Source organism: Passer domesticus, chromosome 18 (assembly GCF_036417665.1).
Source record: "Passer domesticus isolate bPasDom1 chromosome 18, bPasDom1.hap1, whole genome shotgun sequence".
In the NCBI taxonomy this organism is placed as follows: Eukaryota; Metazoa; Chordata; class Aves; order Passeriformes; family Passeridae; genus Passer; species Passer domesticus.
Window position 1 is genome coordinate 7778108 of NC_087491.1, and position 12938 is coordinate 7791045.

General features: G+C 46.4%; 1 protein-coding gene across 2 annotated transcripts in view; it reads left to right on the top strand.

Annotated features, from left to right (window-relative positions):
* NUP188 (nucleoporin 188) overlaps positions 1 to 10889 on the top strand; it is a 25199-nt gene extending 14310 nt beyond the window's left edge. For both annotated transcript variants that reach the window (XM_064393782.1, XM_064393783.1), the window contains 18 exons: positions 391 to 560; positions 851 to 920; positions 1531 to 1598; positions 2210 to 2405; positions 2890 to 2967; positions 3285 to 3370; positions 3862 to 4007; positions 5127 to 5308; positions 5687 to 5887; positions 6529 to 6621; positions 6757 to 6915; positions 7119 to 7256; positions 7652 to 7726; positions 8400 to 8609; positions 9250 to 9381; positions 9505 to 9575; positions 9750 to 9879; positions 10048 to 10889. In XM_064393782.1, coding sequence (XP_064249852.1) covers positions 391 to 560; positions 851 to 920; positions 1531 to 1598; positions 2210 to 2405; positions 2890 to 2967; positions 3285 to 3370; positions 3862 to 4007; positions 5127 to 5308; positions 5687 to 5887; positions 6529 to 6621; positions 6757 to 6915; positions 7119 to 7256; positions 7652 to 7726; positions 8400 to 8609; positions 9250 to 9381; positions 9505 to 9575; positions 9750 to 9879; positions 10048 to 10218 — 2376 coding nt within the window. In that variant the 3' untranslated portion in view covers positions 10219 to 10889. The remainder of the gene's footprint in view (positions 1 to 390; positions 561 to 850; positions 921 to 1530; positions 1599 to 2209; positions 2406 to 2889; positions 2968 to 3284; positions 3371 to 3861; positions 4008 to 5126; positions 5309 to 5686; positions 5888 to 6528; positions 6622 to 6756; positions 6916 to 7118; positions 7257 to 7651; positions 7727 to 8399; positions 8610 to 9249; positions 9382 to 9504; positions 9576 to 9749; positions 9880 to 10047) is intronic.
* Positions 10890 to 12938: the final 2049 nt, after the last annotated feature.

A 12938-nucleotide genomic window follows, 5' to 3' on the forward strand; every position in this document is an offset into this window, starting at 1 on the left:
CTTGCCCAAGGACTCGCTGGCTTTTTTTTGCATATTACAGCATTGGATGCTAAAATCTGATAGTTCTTACTTGCAACGTGATGTGCTTAGTGTAAAGATAAATGCAGGTTGTGCTTGTGTTTAATGGATGTGGTGCTATCCCAGTTTTGCTTTTCCCTGTAACCAAAGAGAAACTTTCCCCAGTATTTCAAGACAGATACTGAGTTAGCAGCAGAACATCCATTAAGACCAAGGGTGCCTGTGACCTGCTCTCTTCACTCTGTGTGCTGTTCTTTAAGCAGCCTTAAAACACTCATTCATGACACTCTGGCAGTGAGAAAGACAAAGATTTGTGTACAATGGACAATATAGTTCTCCAGCACTATAACCTCTTGCCTCCTTCTGCTTTAGGAATTCAGTTTGGGGGAGTGGAGTTGCCTCCAAGTGGTGTTAGAGCTGATTGACTCCAAGCAGCAGGAGAGGTACTGGTGCCCTCCCCTCCTGCACCGCGCTGCCATCGCCTTCCTGCACGCGCTGTGGCAGGACCGCCGGGACAGCGCCATGCTCGTGCTGAGGACAAAGTGAGTGGGTGCTCCTCTTTTCCAAAACACTCTTTCTGTGGTTTATCAGACTTTTCAGGGGCATTTGCAGCTTAGTGTGTGGTGAGGGTATGCAGTGTCTGGGCTTTGGGTGTGGAACATGAGAAGCCCCAGTGTGTCAGAATCAAATATATTTCTGTTTCTTTTATACAAAGCTAAATAAATTTGTATTTATCAAAGCATATTTTCTGCAAAGTTTAGGACACTCAAAATGCTGCTAGGCACATGGCATGAGGGAGATAGCTGATAATACTTTTGTTTATGTCTTTTAGGCCAAAGTTTTGGGAAAATTTAACTAATCCCCTCTTTGGGACCCTTCCTCCGCCTTCCGAATCATCAGAGGTGAGTTACATCCAAACAAAATGCAGGGATTTATGTACTCCTCAGAAAAGATTTCTAAGTGACGTGTGTGGCCATTCCCTCTGCTTACAGCTTCCTAAGAGGAGCTGTGACCAAGTAAAACACAGGCTGAAGATGAAGTGAATGTGGTCTGGCTTTTCAGAGACTGGGCAGCCATGAACTGTCTTTTGAAATTCTCTATTTATTCACCTATGAAATGTGTGGCAGCTGTGGTGACACTCACTGTAGAAGGTGTGCTGCCTGGAGTGTATCCATAATCTGGGCTCAGGCTGACTGGTATCATGGAGGAATTGATTAGGTTCTTCTTCTTCCTTTCTGTGCGAGTTTTTTCCTTCATTCTGAAAGCTGTACGCTCTCACTCAAGAGTTTGAACTCTGAGCACAGTATTCTGTCCCTATTGTCACCAGTCTGTGGTCAAAATGGCATAAGTATTGCTATGGTGGGAGAAATAAGTCAACTGGAGTATCAGCCATCCCAAGTGGATGGGTAGGGATAATTTGACTTACCCTGTAGAGCTCAGATTTTGATTTTTTTATTTTTGATTTTTTGATTTTTTATTTTATTTTAATTTTTTTTTTGTGTGTCTTCATAGCTCAGTGTCTTGGATACCTGTGCCTTAATAATGAAAATCATCTGCTTGGAGATCTACTACGTTGTCAAGTGAGTCTTTGGTAGTCTCTCCTTCATCTCTGTACTTTTTAGTTATCTAAACTGTGTGTGTTAACTCTTGATACACCATATGGGCCTTGATGGGCAAAGCACGTGTAATCCTGTGAAAATCTGGGGGTGATTCATGAACACATGACAGACATTCATTTGAGATTCTTGCAATCACTAATTGCAGAAAAATATTACAGTTCTTCTGTAGCCTTTAGGTGAGAATGTATCAGAATTTTCCTTGTATCCTGAAATAAGAATATACAGTATTTAGTAAAACTAATTGTCAGCTAAGCTGAGAAAACCTGTAGTGATTGAATCATATTTAGTAGTTTTCTCCCGCTTGATTTGTTTTCCTGAAAGTAACAGCTGTTTCATACATTGAAGAGTCAGGATTAACTAAAATCTGTTTTAAAAAAATTGTAGATTTTCTTCAGGGATCATGTTTTTCCTTCATATTTGATGCAAAAAGTGGGATTCCCTGCACAGGTCACATATGTGGAATAACCTTCACTTGCAAGCTGTGTCCTTGGCTTTCCTCCCTGAATCTCAGAAGAAGTATATTTTCTGACCCAAGAATACATGAAGGTAACTTCTGCTCTTGGTTTGGTCAGGGGCTCACTGGACCAGTCCCTGAAGGACACGCTGAAGAATTTCTCCGGCAAGAAGCGCTTTGCCTACTGGTCAGAGTACGTGAGGTCGCTGGCCCAGCACGTGGCAGAGACCGAGGGCAGCAGCTGCGCCTCCGTCACCGAGTACCAGATGCTCATCTCAGCCTGGAGGATGCTGCTCATCATCTCCACGAGCCACGTAAGGGCTGCCTCTCACCCTGCTTGAGAGGCTGAAGTGAACATTTTCAGTAATACAATGTCAGCACTTCCCAGGGCCAGCTAAGCAGAGTTCACTGGCTTTTTCTTTCGGGTTTGTTGTGTGTGTGAGCACAGTACAGGTTGGCATGAGGTGAGAGTGGGTGGTGGTTTTCTGTTTGATCAAAATGAGCATATTGTCCTCTCAGCAGAGGAGGGAGGTAGTAGATAATTTTTAGAGGATTTCTAAGTAATTCTACAATCCTGACAAGCTTTTCTTGTGTTGAGGGAGGCAGGGCTGCACCATTAAGCAATTAGTCATTACCAGCTTCTTGTCAATGGTAATGTAGGACTAAAGTGATTTCTGTAAAACTCAGCAGTTACAATATTGATGGATTCTTAAAGTAACAAAACAGTAAACTGATTTTAGGTTGCTTACAAAATGCACCTTTTGTTGTGCTGATTGATCTTTATCTTTGTTGATTTAGGCTGATATCATGCATCTGACTGATTCAGCAGTTCATCAGGAGTTGTTTCTGGATGTGCTGAATGGCACCAGGGTTTTGGTAGGTGTTGCTTCCTATCAGTTCTTCCATTTCCTAATTGCTTATCTTCTTTGCACTATTCCTATAGATACTTGTAATCTTGGGGTTTTTTAGATCCTGTGAAAATGGGATGAAACAGAGTCTGTCTCCATGAAGTGATGAGCTGCTTAAATCTTTATTTTGTATGTGTCATTCTTGTCATCACCAAGTGACCCTGTGAGGGTCCTGGCTCTGAAGAGCAAACTTGGTCACTTGGTGCTGGTGCTTGGGCTGAACATTTCTGAAGTGTTCCTACCTGTGACTGTTCCAGCTGTAACTCTTACAGTATTTCTCCTTAGCTCCAGGTTCCCATGTCAGTGCCCTGTCTGCAGCTGGGGTCTATGCTGTGCACCCTTCTTCTGATCCTGCTCAAGCAGTGGAAGAGGTAGGTATTTTGTTTGGATATTTTTTAGTCACTGCTAGAAATAGAAACTCGGCAGGTCATGTTTAAATAAAAATTTGTGAGATTCTGTTGAAGTGTTTTGCTCTAGTGAGAATCCCTTAGTGATCTGGGGGTAAAACTGAAGCCTTATTGCTGCATTCTCTTTTGGGATGTCAGATGTCTCTTAGTTGTTGGTGAAATGGTGAGAAATCTCTGGTAGCAATACAGTTAATTTTTTTTCCTGCTTGCTGGTGAAAAGTGGCAAAAGAGCTTTTGTGATAGTTAGTCCTGTTTTCTCACAATGAAGGGAAAATGCATTCTCTCATTCTGTGGAATGTCTTTAGTGAGATCCAAGTGGTGACTTAAACTTTACTTTGAAGAACTGCCTTTGATTTTAGGGGTCATATAAATCATGATCCACACAGCTCATTCAAGCCAGTATATTTATTGAGGGATCTTGTCTAATCTGAAGAGCTCTCCCTTTTTGTTGTCAGCGAGTTGAGTTCTGTGGATAAAATCATAAACTCCTTGACGCAGATTCTGGAGGGAGTACTACAGGCAGATCAGCAGATGATGGAGAAAACCAAAGCCAAAGTGTTCTCAGCTCTTATCACTGTTCTGCAAATGAAGGAGATGAAAGGTGAGGTGGTGCATGTGCAGGTGTTGAGGTGCCAGGGCTGAACACACTTTACACCCAGCATGTGCAAGATAAACACCTGGTGCTGGTAGTAGTGCAGGGTGCTGAAAGTAGTCACCAGCCTCTGGGACTCCTCTCCTTTGTTCTTCCCTTCTTTAGCTAGTTTTGGAAAGAGGTGAGGTTCATCATTCATTCACTCTATGTCCATGTCTTCCCTTTTCTTGTCTTTCCCTGACAATAACCTCTGTTTGATCAGTTCAGTTCCTGTGTGTTTTTGGAAACAGCTCAGTGGATGTGTAAGTCAGGCTCTCAGGGTGACTGTAGAGCTTAGATTCTGACATGGATTTCTAGTTAGAGATAACAAAAGACCCAAACACAAAAAAGGGTACATGTTGTTACAAACCACAGAAACCAGTCTGGTCATTATTCCTGTCCCTTGTGGGGCATCTGGCAGTGCAGTGGCACCTGAAGACCCTCAGTGGAATCTGGGCAGTATTTCTCTGTGCAACACAAACAAAGGCAACTGTGATTAAAAGTGTGTCAGGTTACTTGTCTGTTCCTTGTCCCACTGCTTTGGCTCTGCAGACTTGTACAGTTTGAAAAATAAATAGAAAGTGGAGGGTGGGTTGTTTAAAGAAAACAGTGTTAATTGTTTTCTTCGTGTTGAATTTGAGGTTTCTAATCATGCTGGTAAAATGTGAGGCAATTTATTATAATAATCTTGGTAAGAATGTAGTATTTATATGGATTCACAGACCATGGACTGCACCCAGTGTGCATAGGCTGATACCAGCAGTCAGGAGTGTGGGTGGGAATTGCTGTGGTGGAATAATCTGTCCATAGTAGTGCTTGATTTGTGTTTTGACATGTCATGGGTTTGTATGACTTTGTATGACAAAATCTACATGGTTTTGTTGTTGAAATGAATACAATCCCTTAATATATCCTCCTAGACATGAACATCTAACTTAGTCACAGCTGCTGACATTGTTTTGTAGGTTTTGAAATGAGAACAGAATAAATGCTAATTCCAGGAAATGTGGCTCAGTGATGTTACCAGTTAAACTGGAAAGCTGAGTACAAGGCCTGTGTGTTAACTGGTGTCTGTTGTGTGTGTCACAGTGAATGACATCCCCCAGTACCCCCAGCTGGTGCTGAGTGTGTGTGAGACTCTCCAGGATGAGGTCATTGCCCTCTTGGACCAGACCCGGCACAGCCTGACCTTGGGAGAGGCTGCAGATGACAAGGACAGCATGGAGACTGACGATGCCTCCCGGGTGAAGCACAAGGACCAGCGGGACGGGGTAAAGGACCTGCTCAGCTGCTCTGCAGTCTTGTCTCTTCTCTCTAGACAAAAGTTTCATGATGCTTGGAACAACTTTCCCTTGTAGCTTGCTGTCTTCAAAGGAAGTTTCAGCAGTTTTTATTTCAGAATTACTCGATGTTGTCTTGGCTCACATCAGTCTGGGAAGTTGGCTGTTGCTACCTCTTCAGGTGTGCACTAAAGAACATTATCATGAGTGCTAATAGAGCCAAGAGGTGTACAGAGTATAGTGTGAGGGATACCAGGAGCCCTCATGTGTGATTCTGAGAATGATTGAACTTCAGGTTGTGTTAGTAAATGCTTTTGAGATTTTTCTTGGTACAGCCCTGTACCTACCTACCTTTCCATGTCACTGCAGGTGTGTGTTCTGGGTCTGCACCTGGCTAAGGAGCTCTGTGAAGTGGATGAAGATGGAGACTGCTGGCTGCAGATTACTAGGAAAGTCCCTGTGCTTCCTACCATCTTTGCTGCACTGGAGATCAGCCTGAGAGTTAAACAAAACCTTCACTTCACAGAGGCCTCGTTACATTTGCTGCTAACCTTAGCAAGGACTCAGCAGGTGAGAGATGCAGAGAAGTGAGAGTGCATAGCTGTACACTTGAAATAAGAAAAGTCTGTCTCATTTTTTATCTCATTATCCTGTCTGTGATGCAGCTGAATGATGAGCTGTAGATAAAGGGGTATTTTTTGGAGATTGGCAAGCAGCAGGTCCTGTATCAACACCTGCTTAGTGTGCCTTGTTCTCCTTAGTGGGATGTCTGGGGAAAGCTGAGCCAGCCAGGCAGACCTGCCATTTAGAGCAGGCACTTTCACTGAATGGATTCTGCAATGCAAATACCCCTCATTAAACCAGCACTGAGTGTTGGAACCTGCTTCTCCATTAGTTTTAATAAAATGTTACTTATCTATTTCAAATTCAACTTGTGTGGGGCTTTAGGTGAAAACAAGGTTGTTCCAAACCCCTTTACAAAGATTATGTGCATATCAGAGCAGGTGATAAATGGGAATTTTGAGTACAGTTATGCAGGTTTGGTTTTGCTTTTCTTGATGTTGAACTTCTAACAACACAGAGGTGTGTGTAGATGAAAGTTCTGTAAAAGGGTGGTGACAATGCAAAGGATAAAAATATCTACTGCAGCACAAGTCTCTTGAGTCTCAGGGAGCAGAGGCACAGGAGCCAACAGCAGTCTGTTCTTGCAGGGAGCAGCAGCAATGGCTGGAGCTGGTGTCACCCAGAGTGTGTGCCTGCCCCTCCTGAGCGTGTACCAGCTCAGCACGAATGGAGCCATTCAGGTGGGTGCTGCTTCCTTCATTCCAGCTGGGAATGCACCCAGACAGCTTCCCATGCCCTTCCCATGCTGTGGCTGGAGGCTGCCAGAATGGTGTGGAGGGAAAACAGTCACTTATTTTTGTTTGTGATTTGTTCAGACATCTGCCTCCTCCCGGAAGTCCCTGGATGTCCCCTCCTGGCCCGGGGTCTATCGCCTCTCCATGTCCCTGATGGAACGGCTTCTCAAAACACTGAGATACAACTTCCTGACAGAAGCACTGGACTTCGTGGGTGTCCATCAAGAGAGGATCCTTCAGGTGTGCCACAAACTGCCTCTGTGCTTCACTTGGCTCCTCTGTTCCAGCAGCAGTGAAAATGAGTCAGAAGGGGCAGAAGAACTGAAAAGTCACTGCTGCCTTGGGAAGGGTTACAGTGGGAATAGCTGTGAGAGGAGGATGGGATGTTACCCCATCTGTCCCTCATCTGCCATGGCCCTGATTTACTTCTCTCTCCTTCCCAGTGCCTGAATGCAGTACGGACCGTGCAGAGCTTGGCCTGTCTGGAAGAGGCTGATCACACTGTTGGCTTCATTCTTCAGCTCTCAAATTTCACAAAGGAGTGGCATTTCCACCTGCCACAGCTTATGAGGGACATGCAGGTAGGAATCAGGATGATACATTGCCTTGGAGTGCAGGGATTTGGCTGTCTGAAGAGAAAAAGGCACTATATCACTTTGTTATTAGCATTCCTTTAATGGGAATTACAGCTGAGGTCATTTAACTGCCCATTCTGTCAGTACCTTGTCTCGAGTGAGGATATACAACTGTTGGGAGAGAGAGAAGTGGTAGCTTGGAAAAGTAAATTGGGGAATTCACTGCCTTATTTTCAGTTCTTAGTGCCAGGTGATTTCAAGAAAATACTGGGAAATTAAGATACTGCATGGGTCCTTTATGATCACAGTGCTGTGTTTGGATTTTCTAGCTTCCAGCAGTGGCAGTGAATAGACAGGGTTTGAGCTTTTCTGAGATTTCTCCCTGACTTTGTTTCTTTCAGGTGAATCTGTGTTACCTGTGCCAGGCCTGTACCTCCCTCCTGCACAGCCGTAAAATGCTCCAGCACTACCTGCAGGTGAGGATCCTGCACCAAACCTCACCATGCTCCCTGCTAGAAGGGAGCATTATTCATTATCAAGGGTCTTGGATATTGAATGGATTATTGATAATCCTCGTGGTGATTATTGACACCCATCAACAGTTAGGATTTGTATTTCTTCACAGCAAAAAAAATAAATTGCTGAGAATAGTCTGGACTCTGAAAAGCTTTGGACTGTGTAAAGCCAGTCCCAGATAACCAGCAGCCTGTGCTGAATGGGCTGTTGTCATAAGGAGCTGCATTGCTGTAGGGCTCTGGTGTGCCATTAATTAAGCCACTGTTGACCTGGTGTCCTTAATTTGATTTAATTTGTTAAAGGCAGATAGTTCTTGTTCTTGGGACATCTTCAGATGCACGAGGTGGAGATGATGCATTGCTGCTGCAGAGTTCCTTCAGCATGGCTCAGGCTTGGTGTGTTGATCATTCTTTTTCCTGAGTGTGGAATCCAAACAACCTCTGCAGCTGCCTCCCTGCAATGCAGTGTCTCCCCAGCCCACACCAACTGTAGATTCTCAGCAAGTGACAGACTTTGGGTGTCTTATTTCCTCATTCTCTTTGTTCACAGTGTTTTTTTTTTTCCTCCAAACATTTGTCTTAGTGCAAAATAATCCCATCGGTATTCCAGCCTCTCTCTTTCCTTTCTCCACAGACCAAAAACGGCGACTCCCTCCCCTCCAGCGTGACTCCCCGCGTGCAGCGGAACCCCCAGGCCTCCTCCAAGCACCCCAGCCCCGAGTCAGAGGCAGCAGAGCAGAAGGCCCTGCTCACAGTGCAGTACAGCCTCCTCAAAATCCTCAGCAAGTCTCTGGCTGCCCTGCGCCATTTCACCCCTGATGTCTGCCAGATCCTCCTTGACCAGGTGGGTGCTCCAGAGGGGGCAGTTTCCAGCATTTCCAGGGATATTCTGGGTGTGTGTGTCCTGCTTGATGCAGTGACCCTGCTGTGTACCTGTCTGCTGCTCTGCACAGAGCAGGAAGGCAGGAGACAAGGGGTTTGCCTTGAGAATCAGGCACTGCTCGGTGTGAAGGGAAGACTTGGCTGAGCTTTTGTGTGATCTACACAAGGCTGTGTATGTGAGACCTTACTGGAGCAGACAATAACCCAGCTGGTTTGTACCTTCAGTATACCATTCTTCTTGTCATCCTCCCATGGTGGTGTGACCCAATGCCTGGTCTCCAGGTTCAGAAAAGGAAGGTTTAATCCTTTATTCTGGCGCTCCAACTCTTGGGTGGAGAACATCCTTCTGTGCCTCTGGGAGCAGCCAGTACTTTGGTGTGCCAGTGATGGCAGCTGTGAGAGGGGAGCACTGGAGTCTGATTGAGTGCAATGCTGTGCAGGACACTTTACTGCTCCAGCTGCACTCTTGAGACTTGAGAAATTATCACAGTGCTTCTATTTCTCCATATAAAAAGCATGATAAGGTCTGGGTATTGCTGTTTCTATGACAACATCATACTCATGGCCTTCTGGGTCTCACTCCTCTTTCTGTTCCTCCACAGTCTCTGGACCTTGCTGAGTACAATGTGCTCTTTGTCTTGAGTTTCACCACACCAGCCTTTGATTCAGACGTGGCACCTTCCTTTGGGACCCTCCTTGCCACAGTCAACGTGGCCCTGAACATGCTGGGAGAGGTACTGGCCCTTCTGTGTCTGGGAGCAGTGATCCCAGAGTGCTCATTCAGCTGAGACCCTGAAGAGCAGCAGTAGTTCTTTCCTATCTCCTGTCTCTAATGCCTGTCTTTTTTTCCCTCGAAGATGGATAAGAAGAAAGAACCTTTCCCTCAGGCTGCAGGGCTGAATATGCAAGAGGGAACCAAAACCCTCAAGTGAGTTTCTAGTTACTTGATGTAGTTACAGCCAAGCAGCAGTCCGAGCTCCCCAGATCAGAACTGACCTTTAGAGGCATTTGTGTATCTTTGTACATCCCTTAACTGTTTGACCTGGACAGCAGAGGTGTGCTGACCTTTTTGGCTCGTGCTGATGTGTGTTTCTTGGCGCAGGTCTCTGCTCATGTTTACAATGGAGAACTGTTTCTACCTGCTCATCTCGCAGGCTGTTCGGTACCTGCGGGACCCGGCCGTGCACCCCCGCGACAAGCAGCGCATGAAGCAGGAGCTCAGCTCGGAGCTGGTGAGCCCCCTGAGCTGGCCTCTCACTGCCGGCGTCTTGGCTGAGGCTGCCCGTTTCCCAGCATGACTGAACAGCCTCACAGTGGCACGTTCCTGTGCCACAGCACGGGCTGGGGGAGGGAGGGGGTGTCATGGAACCAAGTTGACTTGTTGCACTCTTCAATTTCAGAGCACGCTGCTCTCCAGCCTGTCCCGCTACTTCCGCCGGGGTGGCCCCTCTTCACCTGCCAGTGGGGTCCTTCCCTCTCCCCAAGGAAAGTCTGCCTCCAAGCTGGGTCCAGAGGGGCAGGAGCCCTTGTTTCAGCTGGTGCAGGCCTTTGTGCGGCACGTGCAGAGATAGATCCTGTCCTGGCCCTGCCTCCCTTTTCAGGACCTGCAGCGGAACAATTCACATCCACCACAGCAGGCGTCACCTTTGGCAGAGCTGTAATGAGGACTGGGAAGGGAGGGAGGCCGGGTGTGGGCAGTGGTGTCACCTGAGCAGTGAGATCCCATGGAACTCTTGCTACCCAGGAGCAGAGTGAATGTAAGGAGAGCCCAGCTGGCTCTCCATGAGCAGCCCACGTGCACAGTCTGCTCACCCTGTCTGCCAGAGCATCCTGGCTGGGTACAAGCACTGAACAGTCAAAACCTTTATTTTTATAGCTTGTGCCTCAGCTGGGGAAGCTGTGGCTGGGTGGAGAGAGGAGATGCTTTCTGCTGGGCATTAACTCTGCTCCTAACACAAGGTGCAATCTGCCTCTCCTGCTTGGAGTCCAGCTAAGGCACACCCAAGGGATCAGCCAGCAATTCAGAGACCATCTTTCTACTGCTATTTTTGTACTGAATGGTTCAAGGCACGATGGTGTATGTGTGCTCACGCCTTCCCTTCACCCTGCAGTCTGTGTGTTGTGTGTGTTTCTGAAGAGCAAGGCCTCACTTAAGGTTTTTACGTCAAAATTCCATTGCTCCAGTCTTGCAGTTTTTTGTAACTGTGCCCTATTTATACTGATATTAAAACCTTTATAGACAGCAGCTGTGTTCATGGGTTTGTGTTGGACACAGCAGCACAGTTCTGCAGTGTCTGGGTGGTAGTTCTGCTGAGCTGAAATCCCAGCTAATGTTGTGACTTCTCAGTGACAATCCAGAGACTGTCTGAAATGATTGTAATTAGAGGCTGATTCCCTGGGTTCCCCACACCCACTCCCTTTCTCTTACTCTCCTCTTGGGGAGCTCGTAGGAGGTTTGAAACGAGCAGCAATATAAAATACTCCTCAGGGATGGTTCCCCTGCACGTGGTGGTTGGGCCCTGCACAGGAATCCCTGGCTGCACAGTGAAGGTGCATCGAGTGGTGTAGCTCTAGATCAACAAACTCTGTACAGTTCTGAGGCTCAGTGTGAGGTAATGACAGTAAGAGAAAGTCAGTGATTATTCTTAAAATACACCCTCAAATCTAGACAGACTTAATCTAAGCTAAGAAATCAAATTTCAGTGTAGCTGTGAGCTATTAACCTACTGATTGTTTCCTAAATAGACACTTGATTGCTTTACCAGCCAGAACCTTTTTAATTTCAGAGGTTTTAAGAGACTAGAGCTAGAAAATGAGATTATCTTGCTTTGAGGTTATTTGGGCTTTTTTACCTTATAAGCTTATGTGCTGGCAATCTTCTGGCACATTTGTTTGATCTAGTGTTATGTGCCCTGAGGGCTTTGGAGAGATCTAAACTGGCTGGAGTAAAGTCTTAAAGTAGAAGGGAGAGGGGCTTGTGAGGTGGTGTGGCAGTCCTAAACCCAGTGGTGTTTTGATGGGGCAGCCTGTAACCAGAAACAGTTTGTGCCATGGGGAACTGGGTGTGACCAGGGAGAGCTGAGGGTGAACAACTGCAGAGACAGCAAATGGACAAGGGCTCCAAGGGGAGGGGAGGTAAAGCTGCAATCTGGTCCATCTAAGCAGAGGCTGTTACTTGACAGCTGTGGTCAGGATCTTTTTGTTCCTTCCTTCCTTTTGGCTTTGGAAATTGCAGTGTGCTCATCACTGTATTGGTGTTCAACAAGAATAGATTCTTCTAGATGTTTATTCAGGCAGCAGAGTGAGTTGGTGGTGCTTGGCACAGCCCTTGGTGCCAGACAGCAAAAGCAGTGGGTGCTGTTGGTTATGTTGTGTCAGAGCTGCAGCAGCATTCCAGTCTGGAATTGGTACAGTTGTACCTGTCCCTCAGGCACAGAGGGGATCCAGCCCAGGGGGCTCCACAATTGTCACCTCCCTGTACAGAGTCAGGAGGAGCAATAGATGTTCCATGTGCTTTTTTTTTCCTGCTGCAGAGGGAACAGAGTGCTGGTGCCAGGAAGAGAATTCCTTCTGGCTGCTCTGAGGGAAGAGACCATTTTCTGCTTCATTAAGCTGCTGCTGCTTTAATGTACCAAGGAGAGGAATAACAGGGATGTCACTGGCCTGAGGGAAAACATACATGCTGGAAGGGAAATAGGCAGGAGTAGATCTCTAATAGATCAGGACTATGAGAGTGGTAGTCATGGCAGTTTTAAAACTAACTGGAACAGCAACATTTGATTTCCCTGTTCTCTTTTAACTAGAACAGCCAAGCTTTATTGCTGCATACAGAGTATTCCAACAGCTGCTTTTCCCAGGAGTTCCTTTCAAGCTGGGTGTTAGGGACAAGACTTTAGGATTTTAGATTAGCAGCAGATCTAGTTTCCATAACAACTAAAAAAGTCTGTTAGATCTAGAATAGCACTTGGGTCTCTCAGCAGCTGAAGTCATCCTGCTGCTCTATTTTTGCTTCAAGTGCAGGAGGAGCTGTTGTTTCTCAGAGCCCCTGAAGCTGTAGTACAACTGAGATGTGTCAGCTGGGAAAGGAACCACAAGACTGTGTTGGGAGTGTCAGGTGGGACAGGAAGGATGAGCAGCTTTGTTCTGCTTTTAACCCCAGCCTCCAAGCCTGGGGTAGCAGGAGGACACTGCTTGCTCCTGACTGCTCCCTTTGTCTCCCTGCTTGTCCCCAAAGCCCTGTGGCTGGGGAGCAGGGACAGCCCTGAGCCCACAGAAGATGCTGAGGCAGGAG